Source organism: Podarcis raffonei, chromosome 13 (genome assembly GCF_027172205.1).
Source record: "Podarcis raffonei isolate rPodRaf1 chromosome 13, rPodRaf1.pri, whole genome shotgun sequence".
NCBI classification, from domain to species: Eukaryota; Metazoa; Chordata; class Lepidosauria; order Squamata; family Lacertidae; genus Podarcis; species Podarcis raffonei.
The window spans coordinates 4,429,386-4,450,240 of record NC_070614.1 but is presented as its reverse complement, the minus strand read 5'-3'; the positions used below and the strand labels follow the sequence as shown (position 1 = coordinate 4,450,240).

Sequence of the window (20,855 nt, the reverse complement as noted above, 5' to 3'; positions counted from 1 at the left end):
CACTTATACCAACACAGTACTTTCAAACTTCTGCAATTGTAAGACTCAAAACAGAAATTAGACAATGTTAAATATAATAAATTAGCAAAACATACAAAATATTTTCTCAGTCTGCTTTTAAACTTCTACTAGATATATTTTATTTGTGTCTAATGTAGCCTATCAGCATGGCCAGGTGGTACTTCACAGGATTAGACCCTTAGAACTAGAAACTGCCTTGGGCTCCCCTGCTAGCTCCCCTCCGTGTGGGTGGGAATGACAATCCACAGTAGAATTACTCCTTCAAATGGTGCTATATATGGAATCTCCAGATATTTTATTTTCAGTAATTGGACCTTTTTTTTGTATTCTCCCTTTCAACAGGTGTCGTTTTAGTCAAATGCTGCATCCTATTTTTGAGGAAGCTTCTAATGTCATTAAAGAGGATTTCCCAGATAAGAATCAAGTTGTGTTTGCCAGAGTAGATTGTGATCAGCACTGTGAGTAATCCTTTTTCATTCAGCTGTTACCATTTTAAATGTCTTGTTGTGCAAATTCAAGTTTTGAAACCTCTTCAGAGCAAGTACAAGCTTTTGCAGTGGTTTAAAAAGGATATCTAGTAAAACGAATTATAAATATACTTCAAAAGAGAGGAATTTCTACAAACCTTGTATGTAAAGGCTGCCCATAACCTGCATTATTCAACACAGTTTCCCCAGGCTTGAAATTGCATTCTCTTGCAAATATGTTTTAAAGAAAATATAATAAAATAAAATGCAGGGGTTTGTGGTATTGGGAAAAGTAGGTCTGTGTATACCTTCCCTAATCTAAAATTGGAAAGAAATATACAGAAATCTCTTTTACTTGTGAGGTGCTTTTTCAGCACGAAGGGGTCTGGTTCTCTTTTACATAGAAAAGCAGCCCTAACTCAGTGTTTGATACACGGTCATGATTCACGTTTAAAAGACAATGGCTTAGATGCTAAGATAAATGGATTCTATTCAAGGAGGTTCATTGAAGCAAAATGTCCCATTTCATTCTACGCCCAGCATCTTCCTTCTAGGGAGACATTTTTGGGCATCACAGATTACTGCAGCAGGAAGAAGGGGGCAGGAAACATAACATGAATTTAAGGTATCTTGCAATCCAAGCCTTCAGGTGTTGGTTTGAACATGTTTGGTTTCTGTTTGGCTTCCCTTTAAATCAGGATATATTTTTTTAAACCCTTAACTTAGATTTTATAAAAACCCATCTGTCCTCCAATACACATGAGTGTTCCTCTCTGTGCATCATAATGTGTACAGTTCGTTATGGCTGATTACGCCAGTAATGGGTATGGTTGACCCAGCCACAGAACAGCAAATGGAGCCATATAATGAGCTGCCATTTAAACTGTCTCATGTCACCTTCTGTGTTTACTGTATAGCATCACATACTATAAAGGTTCTGAATTAAGTATTCTTTCCCCTTAATAGTAGACATGAGCTTTTTAATAATAAAACTCAACACCTTTGGTTTCTGAGTGTATAGTATCCATTGGCTTTTAGTGGTGTTAATTGGGCAGAGGCATCATTTGCAATGCAAATAGCCTTCCCCTTGTGAAACTGCAGTCTCTGTAGGAAGCAGAAGTAGCTGCTTTCACATTCTTAACTGCATTCACAGTGGTCAGGCTCTCAAATCTATCTTCTGTTTGTGCACTGGTGCTTAAGCCTACTGCGGGCCCTAGCAGCTCCATCCTTCCAGTCTTTGAGGCCCAGCAAATTAAAAAGAATTATTGATGTCCTGCACAATGTTTGATACCTAACGACAAAATGTCATTTTACTTGCCCTCACAACCAATATAAAGATGTTCTGTTGGGAGGATGTGGAGATTCAGTTCTTAAAATTCTGAAGGCATTAGTGCTTTTCTGTTTTACCATGCTTCTTAAAAGAACAAAAAAGCGGGTAGTGTAGAAGATTGGGGGCTGAGACTGTGGTTGATTGGAAGGGTTTAATTGGTGAGGCTGCCTGGAAATTAAATACAATTTAATTTTTGGTTAACATGATCATGGAGTTTTGTTGTAATACTGTGGAAAAGGGTTGGAAAAGAAAATAATGCCTTATTATTATTATTATTATTATTATTATTATTATTATGGCATGCTGCAGATATAATGAAAGGAGTCTCTTAACAGTGATTGAACAGTCAAGAGCAGCCTACCAAATAAAGTGCTTCCTTTCCTGAATTAATATGATCTGGTTGCTGGTAGCAGAAAGTTGCAGGTGTCTGCTTGAAACTGTCAGAGCTGTCTTTCCCATTGGTCTTAGTGGTTCGTTGCGCCAGGGTGCCGGCCTCTCAGGGGCGCCCTAGGGAGTGGGGGAGCTGCACGGCTTTGCCGGCAGCCTCCCCTTTCCCTGCGTGCCTGCCAGCTGCGCCCCGCTAACTATATGGCTGGCGGGCATGCAGCTTTCTTCCCAAGCCTCGGCTGGAGGAGAGCGATCCCCGCAGAGGCTTAGGAGGAAAGCTGCGCGCAGCTTCCCTCCCAAGCCTCTGCATCTGCTAAAGACGGCCCTGCTCCCGGTCGTTGTCCTCCTCCTGCTTCCTGGCAAAAGGCGGTGTGCAGCCTTCCCAGGATGCCTTCTCGGGCGCCCCAATGCCAGAAAGTATGTCCACCAGCACGTTTTCCTACTTGATCGCTGCCACCACACCGGGGATCGGGGCGGTGGGGGAGGCAGAGGACATTTTCCACCACTCCCTCTCTTGTTTTGGAGTTGCCAGGGGGGCACCCCGGCGCCGGATATGCAAGCTCATGCACACATGTAATGGGGTTTGCTAAATGTACACCTGTAGATCCCCCTCCCCCCATTATATGTTTCAAATTATTCAGTGTGCCAGCTATACCAGTTTCAGGTAGGAATCTTTTGGAAGTCAGCAACAAGTACTTTGATGAACAACACATGTTGTTGATGAATAAAAATCATAACATTGTTTGCACTTTTATGTTTTCAATTTTAGAAGTATATTGTAGTAGCTATAATTGTGTTGACTCCACTTGTATCACATGTCAAGGTTTAATGAAATTATTTAAGATGTTCACTGTTTGACTTGTGAATTAGTTCAAACAGCATTTCATGTCTTTGCATTTTTTATACTTTTCTGAAAGATAATTTCCAAAGGCACTGCTGATGGTATGCTAACCCTACTGTCTCTAGATGGTGGTTTTGGTAGTCTGTATACAGTTTAGGAAAATGATTCAGATGTTTGTCCATAACTTCATATACCATAAATGTCCCTCATCAAATTGTTTGCTGGCTTTGTTGCAGCAATCCTAGTTTGCATTAATCTGTTGTTTCCTGATAATATTCAAACCGAGGAGCTCTGTTTTAATGTTGGTTAGCAGACCAGGATAACATTGAACCAGAGTTGTTTGACTTAGCTATAAGAGGAAATGTTGGCTTAATGAAGCAGGATGAAGCACAGAGTGGGAGTAGGAGAGGAAGCTGCAAGGGGGAAAAACATGAATGAGGTTTAAGAAGCTGTTATTTACTATCTGAACATGGCTACTCTGAAGCCCCCTGAAGCGGGTAGGTGGGTAGGAGGCTGAAGACCAGGCGAATGTATTCAGAACTGCCTACTGTTCTTGCCATGGGATATTTGGATTCATCCTCCATTGATCTTGCAAGCTTACATTACAAACTATCCGTTGGTATGGCACTGTACTTCAGCTGCAATTTTTGTTTCAGATGGTTTTAACCTTTCTTGTCACAAGCTATTTTAATTGGCTGCTCACATCCCAGCAGAATATGATGGTTTAAATTATTTCTAAAATCTGGAATAACTTGTTCTGCCTTCTACAGGGGAGCAGAATTGGTTGTTTTGCTCCTGAGTTTCACTCAGGTTATTAGCCTTGGCAGTGTTCAGGTCCGTGTTCACTACAATGGCTCTTGCTTCCTTTGCAAGGGCAGATGGCCCAAAGGAAGCACAGGCACTAGCATTGACTGCATCCATGCAAAGGTAGCGGATAATGTTTCACATGTCCAAGGGATGCAGGTAGAGAAAAAGAGTGGGGAACCCTTTTCAGCTGGAAATCTGGATCCAAAGCTGGCCAAATGGCCCTCATAGGCCATTTTGACAAATAAGCAAGGCTGGCCACCTCTCAGTCACCTGGTGCCAAAATGACCCTGATGTCATATAAGCAAAAAGTAACCCCCCCCCCTTTGTGGGAATGGCCCAAATGGAATTCAATTTAACAACACAAAGGATATAGTCAGCAGTGCAAAGAATATTTGCACTAAGTGCAGGCCCCACTTTGGATTGAAATTGGCTGCACTGTAGTCCCTAGTGGGCTACCTGTCATCAGGTTGCCAAGAAACAAATGGGGGCACATTTTAAGGCTTCCAGTTGTTTGGCATCAAGGTGTAGGACAGGTGGTGTAGTTTGAGGGAAATGGCCTGATAGAAGAAGGGCCAGTGCACCTGTATCTTGAGCAGTGACCACCATATACCAGCTGTTTGCCAATTGTTGTGCTGTTTTCCCAATGAGTTTATCGGCAACTTCTCTGATATGGAACATGGTGTGACAATTCTTTTTAGGTATTCCCCAGCATGTCCACAAACGTTTGCTTTTCTGGTTTAAGAGGATGGGTTGTTGGCTTAAAGACACTACAGTCATACCTCGGGTTACAGACGCTTCAGGTTGTGCATTTTTGGGTTACGGACACGCTGAAACCCAGAAGTTCCAGAACAGGTTACTTCCGGGTTTTGGTGCCCGCGCATGCGCAGAAGTACTGGATCGCGACCCGCGCGTGTGCAGACGCAGCACTGCAGGTTGTGAACGTGCCTCCTACACGGATCACGTTCGCAACCCAAGCGTCCACTGTACTGACATCATAAAAACTTCACTGTTAAATTGTATTAAAGCTACATGTTAAAGCTATGGGAGATCCATAGCTTTAATACTGGCATCAAAACCAGTGGCATTTCCATAGTATTCTTTAATATAGGTTCCATATTGACCAAGCACATCCTCACACATTCCCTCTTTTGTTCATGAAGTCAGATGGACATATGATGTTGAGACAAGGAGGAATATCGGTCTTCTTCTATTGTGCACCAACAAGATACCACAGTTCATCTCAAGATACGGAAGCAGAAAATGTGTATAGAGAGAACACAGGTGTATTCCCTCCCCTGCCATTGATTGCATGGACTTTATGCAAAGTATAAGGCTATCAGGCTCTGGTCCTCAGATGCCTGTGGTTTTCAGAGTTGATCAACTTTAGTCCAGGTTGAAGAATTCCTAAGTGGTTGGATCTTCTTACCTTGTTCTCTATTCCTCCACCCACAATCTAACTGGTTACGACTTTGCCTGTGGATATTGAACAGGAGCACCTCTTGGAATTGAGCCCATCTGAGTAGGTGGTTCATATAATGTAGACATCCACAGATCTTCCATAACTGTCCATAACTTGGACAGGGTTTGTTTGCTGTAAAGTGTAGGTGTCAGACAGTCACCCCCGTTGCTGTAGAGGTACCTCATATATTTAGAATCATGCAAGATGGATTGGGTCAGGGTTTTTCACACACACACACACACACACACACACACACACACACACACACTAAAAAGGCAGCTGTTGGCAGTAGAAAGAGTTCTCCATACCAACATTGACAGCCCCTTTGCAGGGCACCCTTTTGTCAAACACTTACTCAAAGGAGCCGCCATTGTGTCTGAACCAATGAAACTTGGTCCCCTCAATGAGATTTACTTTTGGTACTTGGAGGCCCCTCTTGGATCCATCTTTATAATGGAAGTAACCTACAAGTGTCAGATTCCATCTTTTGAGGGAAACAGCTATCACTGCAGCACTAGACAGTTATACACATCTGGAGTATGTACAGGGCAGCCATTTGGGTGAACCTTACCTCATGTTAGAAATAAGTTAACTCCTTTTGTAAACGTCTAACATCTCTAGTCCTCTCTGACTTGAATAACACTTGAGTCCAATTTTCAATTCTCTTTCCTGTTTTGAGTTTAACTGTCTGATTCATATTTCTCTGGGATTGTTACTGCCATAATCACATGAAGTATTTAAAAAAAACACCTACATATACAAAATTACCTTAAGAGAAGGTTTAAAGAAAATTAAAGGTAACTGAAATTAGGTATGTCAGCCTCTTAAAATGTAGGTGATTAACAGCTAATTTAGCTAATTGGTTAAATTAGGTTAAGTGCTAAATTACTGCAGTCAAAACCCAATTAATAGTATGAGGTTCTTGAACAAGGGCAAGTTTGTGTTAAAAGTGTTTTAAAAGGTGCTCGTTTGCTAAGAAGCAAATTCTGATCAGATTCCTTAATGTGTGTACTGTACTTATTACCTCAACAACACTGGACTGACTGGACATCTGAAGTCCATATTGGGAAAAAATAACCTTCCTACACTTGAATTACTGGTCTAGCATTGGGGTTAAACCCTTCCCATGTTTCTGACAGTGACTACATGTCAAAACAAGGCATTTTGTTAAGGATTACTGTTTATAGTACAATATTAAGGGTTATTTATAGTACAAGGTCCCAACTACACACATTGGTATTTGGGGTCTGAAATACCCCATTAGTTAAAAGCAACCATACATAGAAAAAGTTGGGATTCTGACTGACCCATATTCTGGAAGCTTGTGGTTTTAAAAGAATAAACTTTTAATTACTTCTCTCATAATATTTAAAAGAAGGGGATAGCAGCATTATTGGTTAAAGAATACTAACTCTATACATTTAAAGTTGCATATTTTCAAATGTCTTTTAATTATTTTTTCAGCGGACATAGCTCAAAGGTACAGGATAAGCAAATATCCAACTCTAAAATTGTTCCGGAATGGAATGATGATGAAGAGAGAATATCGGGGTCAAAGATCGGTGACAGCCATAGCAGATTATATTCGACAACAGAAAAGTAATCCTATTCGAGAAATACTCAGCTTGGAAGAAATTAAGTCTCTAGATGTGAGTGCCCCCTGCCCCCTGCCCCCTGCTCTGTCTGTTTGTTTGTCTGTCTGTCTGTCTCCCTTTCATTTCAGTATGTTAAATGACAATGTATAACTTGGGAAATGCATGTTCGCCACTTAGGAAGTTCTGCCTGTTTCATAGCTAGTGACAACTGTTACACAAATGCTCTATATTTGTGGTATTAAGCCACATTTGTATGTAACGCTAAACAATGGTTGACTGTTTTCCACTCTGTGTGCTCCACTCTGTTAAGAATCCTGGCTCAACATGGACAAGTCAAATGAACTCTGAATTAAACCAACTGTGGTTACTTAAAGAAGTCAGCTTCATAACCCATGGTTCGGAGTTGCCTTGTTTAAATTGACTTAATTTAAGGGTTTTTTGACTCACAATATTTGGTTCATACTTAATGCTAAACTAGCATCCTTTGAACAGGAAGTCGAATCCTTCTGGCTGCCTAGCAAAGCAAGGGAGAGAGGTGTGATTTTCTCAGGTTTCTTCTAGCATGTGCAAAAAGCAGTGAACCTATGACTTAACATGCAAACCAGCCCTTAGTGGCTTATTTTTTATGGCTTTCTTGATAATGTAATCGGATGTCAGATATGCTAACTTTAAACAAGTAATCCATTTTGCAACAAAGAGGGACTTTGTATTCATTATATATTCATAAACCTTTAGCGTATTCTGACACTCCATTTGGTCACAAATTGGAATCATTTTCCCTCCTGGCTCAAGGACTGAAGGTTAAATGAAAATTCGAGTTATAATACCTCATGTGTTTTTTGTTACAGCACAGTAAAAGAAATATTATTGGATACTTTGAACACAAAGACTCTGATAATTACAAGACTTTTGAAAGAGTAGCAAATATTTTGCATGATGACTGTGTCTTCCTTGCTGCATTTGGGTAAGATTTTTGTTGTTGTTAAAAAAAATACAGTGATATATTTGGGTAGCTCAAATACTACTGTATTAAATGCAGAAGAGTAGCATTAATTCACTGAAACCACACATCAATGAATACACGATTCCATAAGATATATTTCTCTAGCATCGCTCCAGAAATCCTGCTGACAGGAATCTTAAAAACTAGGGACACTTGCTTCCAAAATCTGAATTTGAAGGTATTATCTCCTCAAAGAAGCTACGCTATGTCCCTTTTTTGTAATCTCCTCATACTCTGCCATGGGGGAAAAAACTGGCTTGGTTTGCAGTAGAGACTGGGATACTAACTGTAAATCTGCTCCTTGCCCTGTATTTTGTAAGTGTACTTAACCTTGAGTGTACTTAACCTTAATAAGAAGATAAATTGTCACTACCTGTCTTAGGTCTGTTTCCAAACCAGAACGATTTAGTGGGGACAACGTGATCTATAAGCCACCTGGGGTGAGTTTCAATATTTTCCTATCCCTTATCCTTATATTTGATAAAGTAGCTAGCCCAAATCATGTAGTCCTCATATTAGATTTGGTGCTTCCTGCTAGTGAATTCAGCTAGAGATGTTTGGGGTTTTTTACCACCTGATTGTGGAGATGCCCAAGATTGAAACAGGCAATTAATATCTACTCACCCAACAATATGCACATAGATACGACACCAAATATATGGTAGGCACCTCTGGTAATGGTGTTCCACAAGTTGCTTGCAACACACCTATTCATCCGCACATTCCTGAGCACTAGTTTTTAGTTCTAGCTCTATTGCAAATTCTATGGTAATGGTGTTTGTTTAGTATTTTACTGTTTTATTGTGCTACTTTTTAATCCTATAAACTGCTTTGTTTTGATTGGAAGCTGTTGTATAAATGTTTAGATAAATGAGATAAATAGTTATTGATTGTCTGGGTGTTTTAGAAATCTAACAGTTGAAACTTCCAAAGAGGAAGATTGTGTAGTGATTCTGGAATTCCTCAGTAAAAAAAGAAAGCTTGGATGTGTGACAAACCTTTGGCATATTAGCTACAAGCTCCACATTTTGAAGCCATTTTTTAAAAAACCATATAATAGAGTGTATTGCAGAACAGATCATTCACAAATCTGACTCCTTAAATTTAACAAAAGACGTAACCATTTTCTTCCTTATAGCACTTCTGGATCTGAAACTTTGATGTAGCATTTCAGAACTAGTGTACACCTCCATAGCTGCCTCGGGCAGGGTGGGGGTGTCCCTTAGAACTGAATGTCATAAAAAATACATACATTTTTAATTCTATAGAGCAGGCATGTCCAACTCCCAAGAGACTGCGATCTACTCCCAGTATAAAAAAACTGGCAGTGATCTACCCATTGTCATTGGAGAGAGAAGGAGCGTGCATGGGGTGGGTGGATTACCCAGAGTTGTTGAGCTTTTGGGGGGTAGGATTATCCAGAGTTCTTCAGCTTTTATTTGTTAACCTTCAGTAAACTTTATTTAATCCCACGATCGATAAGGGTCCCGCAATCTACCAGGGTCAGCTGGGGATCTACCAGTAGATCACGATGTACTGGTTGGACATGCCTGCTATAGAGAGTTAGAAAATCTTAGTAGTAAACACTGTATTATTGTTCATGGTACTATTGATGGTCCAGATCAGTCATCTATGTCTGGCACCTTTTTAAAGAGCCAAGCTTTCCCAAGTTTCAAAGATGCTTTTGAAAACAGCATCCTATTGAGAACATACCCCCTCCTACATGTAGTGTCTAGGTGTGCTCTCCATGTGATCTTGCAGTATCATGCTGTCCTTTCCCATGCCCCCTGCTTGATGCCGTTGGCGGCTGCTGGCAAGCAGGGGGAGAGGAACCCTGCAACATACTGCTGCCTAGACTCTATGGCCAGGGGTAGAAGGAGCTTGCCACAGGGTGCTGTGCTCCACGACATCTCCATCACAGAACACTACAATATGTATATTTTAATGGTGTACAATGTTCATGTTTTTCCCCTACTGATGATTTGACAAAACAACAATCCCCTTTTAACAGGAAAATGCTCCAGATATGGTTTACTTGGGCTCTATGACCAATTTTGACTTGGCTTATGCATGGACTCAAGATAAATGTGTTCCACTTGTTCGTGAAATTACATTTGAGAATGGAGAGGTAAGGAGTGTCTGATTGTTCAATCTGTCTGGGTATTTAAGTGAGAAACTCTGATAAACATGTTTGGGCCCAAAAAACCACTTGTCACATGCTCTCCATTTACTTTATGATATCATGTTTTAGCTATAATATATATGATATATTCTTAAGTTAGAGCAAATGTTGTTTGTACAGAATGATGGCTTGTATTAGAATAGTATATACTGCATACCCTACCCATATGGTTATGCGGTGGCGGAGGAAGGGGAGTGCGGGCCTCCCCGGGTGTCATCACTCATGGGGTGTGTGTGTGTGTGTGTGTGACAAAATAACAAAAATATGAGTTGTGTTTTTTTCAATGGGCTCACGAAACTTTTTAGTTCAGTCAACAAACATAACGAAACGCAGCTGGCACTGGGTGCCACACCACGGGGGCTGGCATTAACCACAGGGTCTGCAGCGTGCCCAAGCCATGTTTCTCTCCTGGGAGTGACGTGGTGGCTTGTGCGTCTGCAGGCTCCGTGCTGCCTAAAACAGCAGCGTGGGACCTGCGTCTGCCCTCCGCCTCTCCCTCAGCCACCCTACAGCTGAGGGGGAGGTGGCAGAGAGGCTCCATGCAGCGCCCCCCGCCCCCACCCCTGGCTGCAGGGCGCGCACGTCACACACAGCACCCGAGTGGCTAGCTCCGCCGCTGCGGTTCTGCAGATTTTTGTTGTGTTTTCTTGGTTGCAGCATAAGTAAATGTGTTAGTGTGGTGATCTAGTATAAGAGTATACAGGAACTGAGGAGAAAAACAAGCTATTAGGTACAGGTGTCACGCCCTCCCCTCCCCCCCATTTATGTGCATCGACTCATGCATGACTATGCACAGAAATAAATAAATCAGTTGGCTGCTCCCACCTACTGCCAAGATCCTCACTCCCTGTGCAGTGGAGCATGTTTCCATATAAACACACCAGCCCAGCTCCAGCTGCAGCATCAAACTCAAGGTGTGAGCAGGCCCGCAGTGTCGCCACACCCCATATGTACTTGCCCATGTGCCGCACAAGCTGCGCATCCCTGCCTTGACCGCTGCTGCCAGTGCCAGGCCGCTGAGCCTCAGACAATAGAGGTAGGTAGGAAGAGGGGACCAGAAAACGTAGCTTGAGCTATATATAAAAATATGCCCAGTGAACGAAGCAAGACATTAGAGCTCGTTGGTTTGCTGTGTGGCTGGTAGGCGCTCATCCCATGTGATGTTGTCCTGCTGGAATGGAAAGAACACCTGGAATAATTTAGGACTGAGGTGGTTAGCATGCAGAGCAGGGAGAGCACCTGAATCCAGCTTGAGGCCAAAACCTAAGCTCCCTTACCCTAACATGGGTTACTTCTTCAAGGAGTTCGCACCTATCTAGACATGCCTGAGTTTGGTAAATATGTTAGTAAAAAGCATCCTGACATATCAGCCAATGTGTGCTTTTTGCTGTCTCCTGGGGTTTTGAATCAGTTGCTCAACATTGCTTTTATGCTGTTCCAAATATATCTTTTAACTACTGGAACAAGTAAAATTTTACTCCTCTGTTTTTAACCATTGATGGCTTTCCTTAGTTGGCCAAATGTATATACCTTGAACCTGATAAAACCTCATTCTGGCTTACACTTGGTATTTCAGTTTCCCCATTAGAAGTATCTGAACTCCCAGCTCATGAAAATGTTCGGCCTTTTTTTGTTTTGGAGACTGTTCCCATGTTAAAACAAAGATTTATTTGAAGTGTTGCAGGCTCATCTGAATAGTTATGTTTTGTACCTTGAAAGCTCTGTCCACTCTGATTTGAACACTCCTTTACATAATATGCCAAGAGTTGATAAACATGGAAGTCCTGCAGATTCAGCTGAAAATGTAAGGAAAAAGTGGTAGAAAATGGAAATCACTCTTTGCCAATTCTTCTCTCTCCACATAGGAATTGACAGAAGAGGGTCTTCCTTTTCTTATACTCTTTCATATGAAAGATGACACAGAAAGTCTAGAGAAGTTCCAGCAGGAAGTTGCACGGCAGTTAATAAGTGAAAAGGGTAGGTGTGTGTTGTTGCCTTGCACTTTGCCTTTAATTCCATTTGTGTGTGTTGCCTTTGAATCCAGAAAACAATATTAATTGACAAATCAGAATTTAATTTTTTTCCCTGTGAGTGAAAGAGATCCTCTAGAATGGGGCAGGGTAAACTGTCAGCCTCCAGAAGTTGTTGGAGAACAGCTCCCATCATTCCTAATCCTTGGCTATGCTGAGTCCAACAGCATCTAGAGGGCCAAAGGCTCTCCAGCCTTGTTCTACATCCTATCTTCATCAGTACCCACAGTGGCAGGTTTATGTTACAACCACTCAAGTCAGTAGACTACAGTCGGTCAACTTCCACATAAACGGGTTAAGGGTCTATAAGAATATAAAGACAAAAGAAGAGCCTTTCTGGATCATACCAAAGTCTCATCCATGGCCAACCAGATGCCTATGGGAAGCCCACAAGCAAGATCCAAGTCCAGGACATAACATTTCCCTGTGCAGCATCCTCTGGAAACTTCGTAGCTCACATATATGATTAGGGTTATGTCCTCAGCAGCATAGGGCTGTTCTTTGCATTTTTGAGACTGGGCTTGGGGGTCTTTAAAATTCGTGCCTCATGTGCAGAGCACCTGTAACTTGCTGCTATTGGTGGTAGCTGACTTGCCAGGGTTTGAGTCAAAATGGGGGTGTGGGGAATGGAGCTACTTTAAGCAACACCTGACGCTGTAAAAAGGGTGTATGTGTGAAGGTGTTGAAAAGTGGTGGAAGCTGATGAAGTGGGACATGGGATGAGCCTACTGATATTACTGCAAGGTGATATCCAACTCACAGTTGCAGTAGATCAACTTAAATCAATGGACTTAAGTTACTTGGCCAACTCTTAATCTGACTAACACTGGATTCACAGTCTAAATTGACAGACTTTTTTTTAAAAAACAAAACAAAACAAGAACTGCGCTTGAAATGGAGGTGGTAAGGAAAAGGCTAGTAGGAAAGCAATTGAAAAATGTTTCTGACGAGTCCTTGCTTAGGATAAAGAAAGCTCACATAGAAATCTATATTAGGGAACATTTCTTCACCATGCTTCATCCCAAGTTGAGAATGGAGTTGCATGGGACATGTGTAATTATTTCTACAACTGATGGCAAAAAATGGCTGTTTACATACTTTGCAGACACTTCCAGCTGCGTTCCATGGCTTTCCAATGCATTTATGCAAGTATAATATGAATGTATGCAGTAGTTTCATGTTGATTATCTACGGACACTTTGTATGGTTTCTGCTTAAGTAGAAAATTCATCACCTTTGTGGTGGCGCAAGGTTAATAAATGGATGTTATAAAAAGAGTTATTTTATAATTGGTCTGTTGTGGATGTCACATGGAAATATCTCTACCAACACGTGGGCGTATCTCTACCAGTCATTATCTAAAGACCTATTAAATATACTGTTGTTTGTTGCGACTTACATTTTTAAAAAACAAACTAAAGTTTGCTTCTGAATTTCAAGGTACGATAAACTTTTTACATGCTGATTGTGACAAGTTCAGACATCCACTCCTCCACATTCAGAAGACTCCAGCAGACTGTCCTGTTATTGCTATTGACAGTTTTAGGCACATGTATGTCTTCCCAGACTTCAGCGATGTGGCGTGAGTAGATGATTTCTTTTCTCTTGGCCGTCCAGCCTTGAAAAGAGGGAAGGGGCTCGTGTGGGGAGGAGGAGAGGGTGGACAACCAATGCCTTTTTCATATTATGTAGCAGCGTGTAAAAATAAATGCTTACCCCAGTCCCACCAGACACTCTGGGTTTGGATGTATTAAAGGTAAAGGTACCCCTGCCCGTACGGGCCAGTCGTGTCCGACTCTAGGGTTGTGCGCCCATCTCACTTAAGAGGCCGGGGGCCAGCGCTGTCCGGAGACACTTCCGGGTCACGTGGCCAGCGTGACGAAGCTGCTCTGGTGAGCCAGCACCAGTGCAGCACACGGAAGCGCCGTTTACCTTCCCGCTATAAAGCGGTACCTATTTATCTACTTGCACTTAGGGGTGCTTTCGAAATGCTAGGTGGGCAGGAGCTGGGACCGAAAGACGGGAGCTCACCCCGCCGCGGGGATTCGAACCGCCAACCATACGATCGGCAAGCCCTAGGCACTGAGGTTTTACCCACAGCGCCACCTGGATGTATTAGAACACCACAAAATGCAATCAGCATTCAAGGCCCCTCATCCCCAGTACAATAATTGAATGCTAAAATGTGCTGGATTTTAGAGAGCCCCCCTGTGGGTGTTCACACAGCTATCATGCATGCCGTTTCCCCCTTCCTGCTGTAGTTTCTCTGCACGGCTGGATTCTGCTCCACCTGGTCCCCCTGTGTTGCGGCTTTGGGCAACATACAGTGCTACAATAGGAAGGAGGGGCTTTTGGATTCTGAAAAACAAGGGCCTTTGGATTCTGACCATTTTTTTAAGGAAAAGAAAATGGATTGTTCTGAAAGGAGCACACGGTAGATTCTCACAGTAGCATAGGCAGGGAGTTGATGGTCAGGTGCTTTTGAAGAAGAAGAAAAATATAAATAACTGGAGGGATAAGTCCCAGAGGTTGCCTCTCACAGTGATGCCATTACCCAAATCTATGGTGCAACCACCATTGGAGCACTGTGTACAGTTCTAGTTGCCTCACCTCAAAAAGGATATTGTTGTTGGAAAAGGTTCAGAAAAGGGTTGCGAAGACGATCAAGGGGATAGAGCAACTCCCCCCTGAAGAAAGGTTGCTGTGTTTGGGGTTTTTTATTTTAGAGACAAGACATAGCATGATAGAAGTCTATCTTTCTATGCATGGCATAGAGAAAGTGGGTAGAGAAAAGTTATCCCTTTCTGATAACACGAGAACTCACAGTGAAGCTGAATCTGGAAAGATTTGGTACAGGTAAAAGAAAGGATTTCTTCACGCAGCACATAGGCATACTGTGGAATTTGCTCCCCCAGGAGACAGTGATGGCAACCAACTTGGATGGATTTAAAATAGCATTAGGCAAATTCATGGAGGAAGGAGAGGGCTCCCAATGGCTATTAGTTAGATGGCTATGCTCTGCCTTTACCGTTGGAGGCTGCAAGGCTTCCAGATACCAGTTCCAAATACAGGAGCAGAGAAATGCTTGTGTGCTCATGTTCTGCTTCTTGGGTGTGCACTGTGAGAACAGGATGCTGGACTGCATGGGCCTTTGGCCTGTTCCAGAGGGCTAGTCTTACATTCTTATGAAGTCTCACCCTCTGACTTGAACCATGATGGTGTGCCCCTTCCCCATGGACCAACAGGGTGCAATTCATTTGCAGGACCAGTAGCAAGGGAAGTAGAGGGTTGTTAGCCCTGCCCTTATCTTGTATATTGTCATGATAGAGACAAATGTTTTGAGCCTCCTGGTTTGGGCTCTCTTCATATTGCAGTGTTATACTACTGTGTTTCCTAGATTTCTGTATTTAGCACTTAACATACTACTGGCTTAAGCCCCTAATTTTCAGTGTTGTGACGCTGACAACATACAGAACACTGGTTGCTGTATTCAAGCAGTCTTTGATGTGGGGGAAACAGTAGATGATCTCTGAAGAAATTTAAACTGATACGCCATCAGTGTTCATCTCTGGTGTCTATGCAATTACTCAAGCACTGGAGAAGCTTTCAAAGGCATTTTTGTCAATACAGCTACCTGACAGTCATTTGTATTTGTGAACTGTGCATTTGGCACCTGCTGTTCTCTGCTGTATTGTAGTAAGCAGGGGGCTGAAGGGAACATACAATGAAGTTATTGGGTTGGCCAGCTCTGTGGGAATTAATGAAGGGAATAAATGCTTGCTGTGTCCTCAGGAGCAAGGAAGAAAAAAGAGCTATTGGAGTAGCTTGCCCCAGGCCCTAGTCTAGCTCTCAAGCCAGTATTATTGACTTTAAAAAAAACACCTTGGACATATGAAATATAATCATACATTTTTTATTTTAGATTTTGTTTAGGATTTAGCTATTTTCGAACGCAGTTTTTGTATGAAAGGCTAAATGCTTTTTTCAAAGGGACAGAATGATTGTCTTTTGTAAGTCCACCCTAAATGCAAGCCTCCCATCATTTTTATTAGCATAGAAATACAGATTACATAGGCAAATAGGAAAAAGAATAAAGTGAGACTGGGAAAAGAAAATTAGATTGCTAGGAAAAGGAGAGAAAGCTGGATAGCAGACCAAAAGTAGTACAGGTATAAACCAGCAATACTGCAGTGCTCAGTGAATTCCATATGAACTTGCTTGGTACTTGTACTCTCTTTGCCAGCATTTAAACATGCTATTAGAACTATTTTTTTTTATTCCAGAAGGCAATCATATTGCATTGTGAGCAGCCTTAGGTTTGATTATATCATAGAAAGGCAGAGTGCCTCTTCCTAGACCCCAGAACAAAGGTGTCGTAAGCATTCTGGATTTTGTTCAACTTTATCATTTTTATTTGTGTGGATTTTTTTGTCTTTGTTTCAGTACTCCAGGTAAACTCAAGCAATTTGTACTAGATTTGCACTCTGGGAAACTGCACAGGGAATTTCACCATGGCCCAGATCCAACTGATGTAGCACCTGGTCAGGTAAGAGCAAGCACTTTAGTCCTGCCCTGCTGGGCAAGGTCTGAAATTGGCAGTATTAAAGCAAGCATGAGCATTCTGTTCTCCATGGGAAGACACTGTGGTTCAGAAGGAATTATTTGCGGGGGGGGGGGGGATCTTGATCTTTACCACCGATCAAAAGTGAACTTAAATTTATATATTGAATATAAGTAATTGTCATTAAAACCTAGTAATTTTTAATCCTGTACACACACACTATTTATTTAAACTACTCTTTCTTCCTAAGGGGATCAGAAAATCAGTAAAACAATATAAACATACAACAGTCAACACTCAGTGTCCCCAAAATACCTAGGAAGGCTCAGAAAGCCTTGATAGAGTTTTAACTGCCCTAAACACAGTGAAGGGAGCCATAAAAATTTCCCAGGAGGAGACAGTTCCAGAGACAGTGAGCCACCACATGGTCACCTTGTGAAAGGGATTCTCTTAACATCATTGAGTCCAGCAAGATTTTTTAATAGATTGATCTACCATCTGATTGAGGCTCCTGATAGTATTGTTCTCTGCTGAAGCGTGGCATTACCACTGCAGCAACTCACACTCCCTGTGTGTCAGCTTTGGCCAGGATGGGTAAAGGTCTAGGGCAGGGATGTCCCAACAGGTTGGTCGTGATCTACTGGTCGATCGCGGGGGGTCCGTGGTAGATCACAGTCAATCCCCCCCCATAATAATAACAATAATAATAAAATAATAATAATAATAATAAAGCTCAACAACTTTTGTCAATCCAATGGGTAGATCGCTGCCAGTTTTTTTATAGTAGGAGTAGATCGCAGTCTCTTGTACGTTGAACATCCCTGGTCTAGGGCAAAGGTAGAATTCAAGTAGAACAAAATCCATCAAAACAGGGCATCCAAATGCGAGGATTTTGTCTACAAAGTGTATTGCAAAAGAGTTACAGCAAGTTGTCCCCAGGGAATTGCCTCCACAGGGAACTTTGTGGAATCTCCTGCAATGGTTCCTCTGGACCATTCTGTGTAGATGCAGTGATGGTGGGAAGAGAACTCTTGGCCACCATGGAGTAGGTTCTATAGTGGGCTGGAGCCAGCTGGGGGCCTGCCAATTGCCCCTGTTTCTGGTCGCATCCCAACAATTGCAACAAGGAGTGCAGAATGGAAGAAAAGGAAGACCTTTTTCTGCCTCCCCACTTCCAGCTACTCTGATGACTGGAAAAGAGACACTCTTAAGAATAGTGGGCAGGGGAAGGACTTGACCATGTGAAAAATGAACATAATATTTTTAGCTGCAATTCATTCATTTTCAGCTTTGTATTATTATTATATTTAAAAAGGGCGCCTAGATGGTCCGTTGTTGCGCCCATAACCAGGTTTAAGGTGCCATTTAGTTCCTAGCTTTCATATCTCAGTTTCTAACACTGGCATGACCTGTTGCCTGGGAGGACCTGGATGAACTGGAGTTAAAAACAACAACAACCCTATTAGCATACTTCACTCAGTAATAGTCTGGCTGACAACCCCCCACATACCTTCCTGCTACCTGAGACAGCTTCTGTGGCTGAATCCCCCAGAGCAGCTCCCCTTCTCCACAAACACATAAGGCTAGTCTGAAGGCAGGTGAGGCATCCATCTTATTGCAGCTAAGTAGTTCTGCATCTAGTCAGTGTCTGGATGGATGAATGCCTGGATACCAGATGTACACAACCTTGAGTTCCAAGATGTAATAAAATGCCAGCAGTCAATCCAGTTATACAGCAGAGGACAATACCAAAATCAGAGCTATCCAAACTAAACAGACATTTGCTTCAGAATAAGAGGGCCAGTGGTAAAGGTTGTGTTTAGAAGGGTGACTTGGCGAGAGAGGGTGTGCATGGGTGTCGTTTCCTGAAGACGCTTGAATGTGTTTGGGGGGGTGATCCAAGGGAGGAAACAAATATTGAGCGTGAGCAGGAGAGATGAGCTTTCTGTGAAATGGGTGCTCTGTTGGAGCAGAGAACTTGTGGGTTCGAAAGAGTGGTGTTGAGTTTTGGAGTTCGGACTCTACCTCTGCCTTGTCCTCATTTTGCTGAGCAAGTTTTTGTTTCAGTCTTGCCAGTTTCCCTTTTGGGAAATGGGTATGTGACTGATGGCAACCATTCTGTGACAGTGCCCATGACATCATCAAATTTTCAAATGGGTCCAGAATGGTTAGTGACTCCTAGTCCATATCTTCTTTATAGCATATCTGTGATTTTGTTCTTTCCAGCCACTTCAAGACATAGTGAGCAGCCCGCCTGAAAGTTCATTCCAGAAGCTAGCACCCAGTGGACATAGATACACCTTATTGCGGGAAAAAGATGAACTCTGAAAGCTCGAAACCATCTCATAAGCCTTTCAAAACAGCAGCCGTGACTCCTGTGGGGTGGAAATAGGAAACCTATATTTTCATAAATTCTCTGTGTTTTTATTTTTAAACTTTTTTTTTTCTTTGCTCCCTGCGGTTTGTAAATACGTTAGTGTCATTTTGGACAGCATCTTTCCAAAGTTCTTATTTCATCAAATGGTTAAGTAAAACTTTTTTTAAAATCCAAATGAAGGTGTTGACATGGCCAGCAACATGCTGTTAACTTGCACTATCCCATTAACAGGACTTCTAGGTTTCCTTTGGTGTAATCTGACCGCCTTATCCTTTACTTCCACATGAACATCATTTTGTTAATTTGTTTATTGATGGGCTATTCTGGATACTTGGGAGGGAAATAAATTACAATTTTACATAATTTGTGTTGTAGTTCCTTTGTGTGTGTGTGTATGTTTAAAGGAGTGGGAAGAGAATGGAGAAACATTCATCGGCCACTGTGAAAGAGATGCTGGAAAAAAGAAATCAGCTATGGGATAACTGCTTTAAAATAAAATAAAAAACAGAAAGATGAGAAATTTTGAGAAGTATACCTATACAGTGGTACCCCGCAAGACGAACGCCTCGGAAGACGAAAAACTCGCTAGACGAAATAGTTTTTCGTTTTCTTAGCTGCTTCGCAAGACGCATCTCCCTATGGTCTTGCTTCGCAAGACGAAGCTTGCCCCGCAAGCTCCGGGGATAGCGCCTTCCCCTCTGTCCCCGGACCTGTTCTGAAGGCTGGCGGCGGGGAGAAGATCACTTCTCCCCACCGCCAGCCCCGCAATCTGTCCCCGGACCTCTTCTGAAGGCTGGCGGCGGGGAGAAAAGCCCTTCTCCCCACCGCCAGCTGCGCAAGCTCCGGGGATAGCGGGGAAGCACAGCGCGTCTTCCCCGCTGTCCCCGGACCTCTTCTGAAGGCTGGCGGCGGGGAGAAAAGCCCTTCTCCCCACCGCCAGCCGCGCAAGCTCGGGGGATAGCGGGGAAGCTGTCCCCGGACCTCTTCTGAAGGCGGGCGGCAGGGAGAAGAGCCCTTCTCCCCACCGCCAGCCCCGCAATCTCTGGGGACAGCGGGGAAGCGCTGGTCTGAAGGCGGTCTCCATAGGAACGCATTAATTGATTTTCAGTGCATTCCTATGGGAAACCGTGCTTCGCAAGACGAAAAACTCGCAAAAAGAAAAAACTCACGGAATGAATTAATTTCGTCTAGCGAGGCACTACTGTAATAGTTATGCTTTGTAAGCATTTAGAAAATGTTTACAAGGACAAAAATGTGTTAAACTATTCCAGATCTTCTGACACTTTAAGCTAGCGAAAGAAAGAACTTGCCTGAGTGCTGCTTACTGTTAGCATATCAATATTTTCGTACCATTATTTTAATTTGATAACTTTTCTGTAAACTGCCCTGTGGTCCTCGAGTGAAGGATGGCATATAAATTTAATACTGGTTTATAAAAAGCATAATGCCTGAGCCCGTTCAACAGCTACTACTTTCATGACAGTTTCAGTACAATTTGTTTGATAGCTGCCTTTTAAAATCTAATTTCCATAGCAATAGTTTTAATTGCTATCCAGATTGATTAGTAGACGTGACTGAACAGTTTGGAATTTCACACATTCAGAAAAAGATTGTGACAGGTCTCTTCTAGGGCACAGTGTGAGGTGTGGAGGAACATACAGTTCAAGTGGTCTCCAGCATAAAAAATGTTCTGCATAGAAACTAGTACACGAGGGAACAGTTTTCACTAGAACCTGTCTTTCTGACATGCTACCTTCCCATCTACAGGGGAATTTTGCTATGGATGGGTTGCTGA

General features: G+C 42.5%; 1 protein-coding gene across 1 annotated transcript in view; it reads left to right on the top strand.

Moving 5' to 3' along the window:
- Positions 1-19,423, top strand: part of ERP44 (endoplasmic reticulum protein 44) — a 31,262-nt gene extending 11,839 nt beyond the window's left edge. Inside the window, exons 4-12 of the mRNA XM_053361178.1 lie at positions 364-479; positions 6,777-6,961; positions 7,756-7,871; positions 8,293-8,350; positions 9,922-10,038; positions 11,958-12,069; positions 13,563-13,704; positions 16,566-16,668; positions 18,910-19,423. Coding sequence (XP_053217153.1) covers positions 364-479; positions 6,777-6,961; positions 7,756-7,871; positions 8,293-8,350; positions 9,922-10,038; positions 11,958-12,069; positions 13,563-13,704; positions 16,566-16,668; positions 18,910-19,011 — 1,051 coding nt within the window. The 3' untranslated portion in view covers positions 19,012-19,423. The remainder of the gene's footprint in view (positions 1-363; positions 480-6,776; positions 6,962-7,755; positions 7,872-8,292; positions 8,351-9,921; positions 10,039-11,957; positions 12,070-13,562; positions 13,705-16,565; positions 16,669-18,909) is intronic.
- The last annotated feature ends 1,432 nt before the right edge of the window (positions 19,424-20,855 follow it).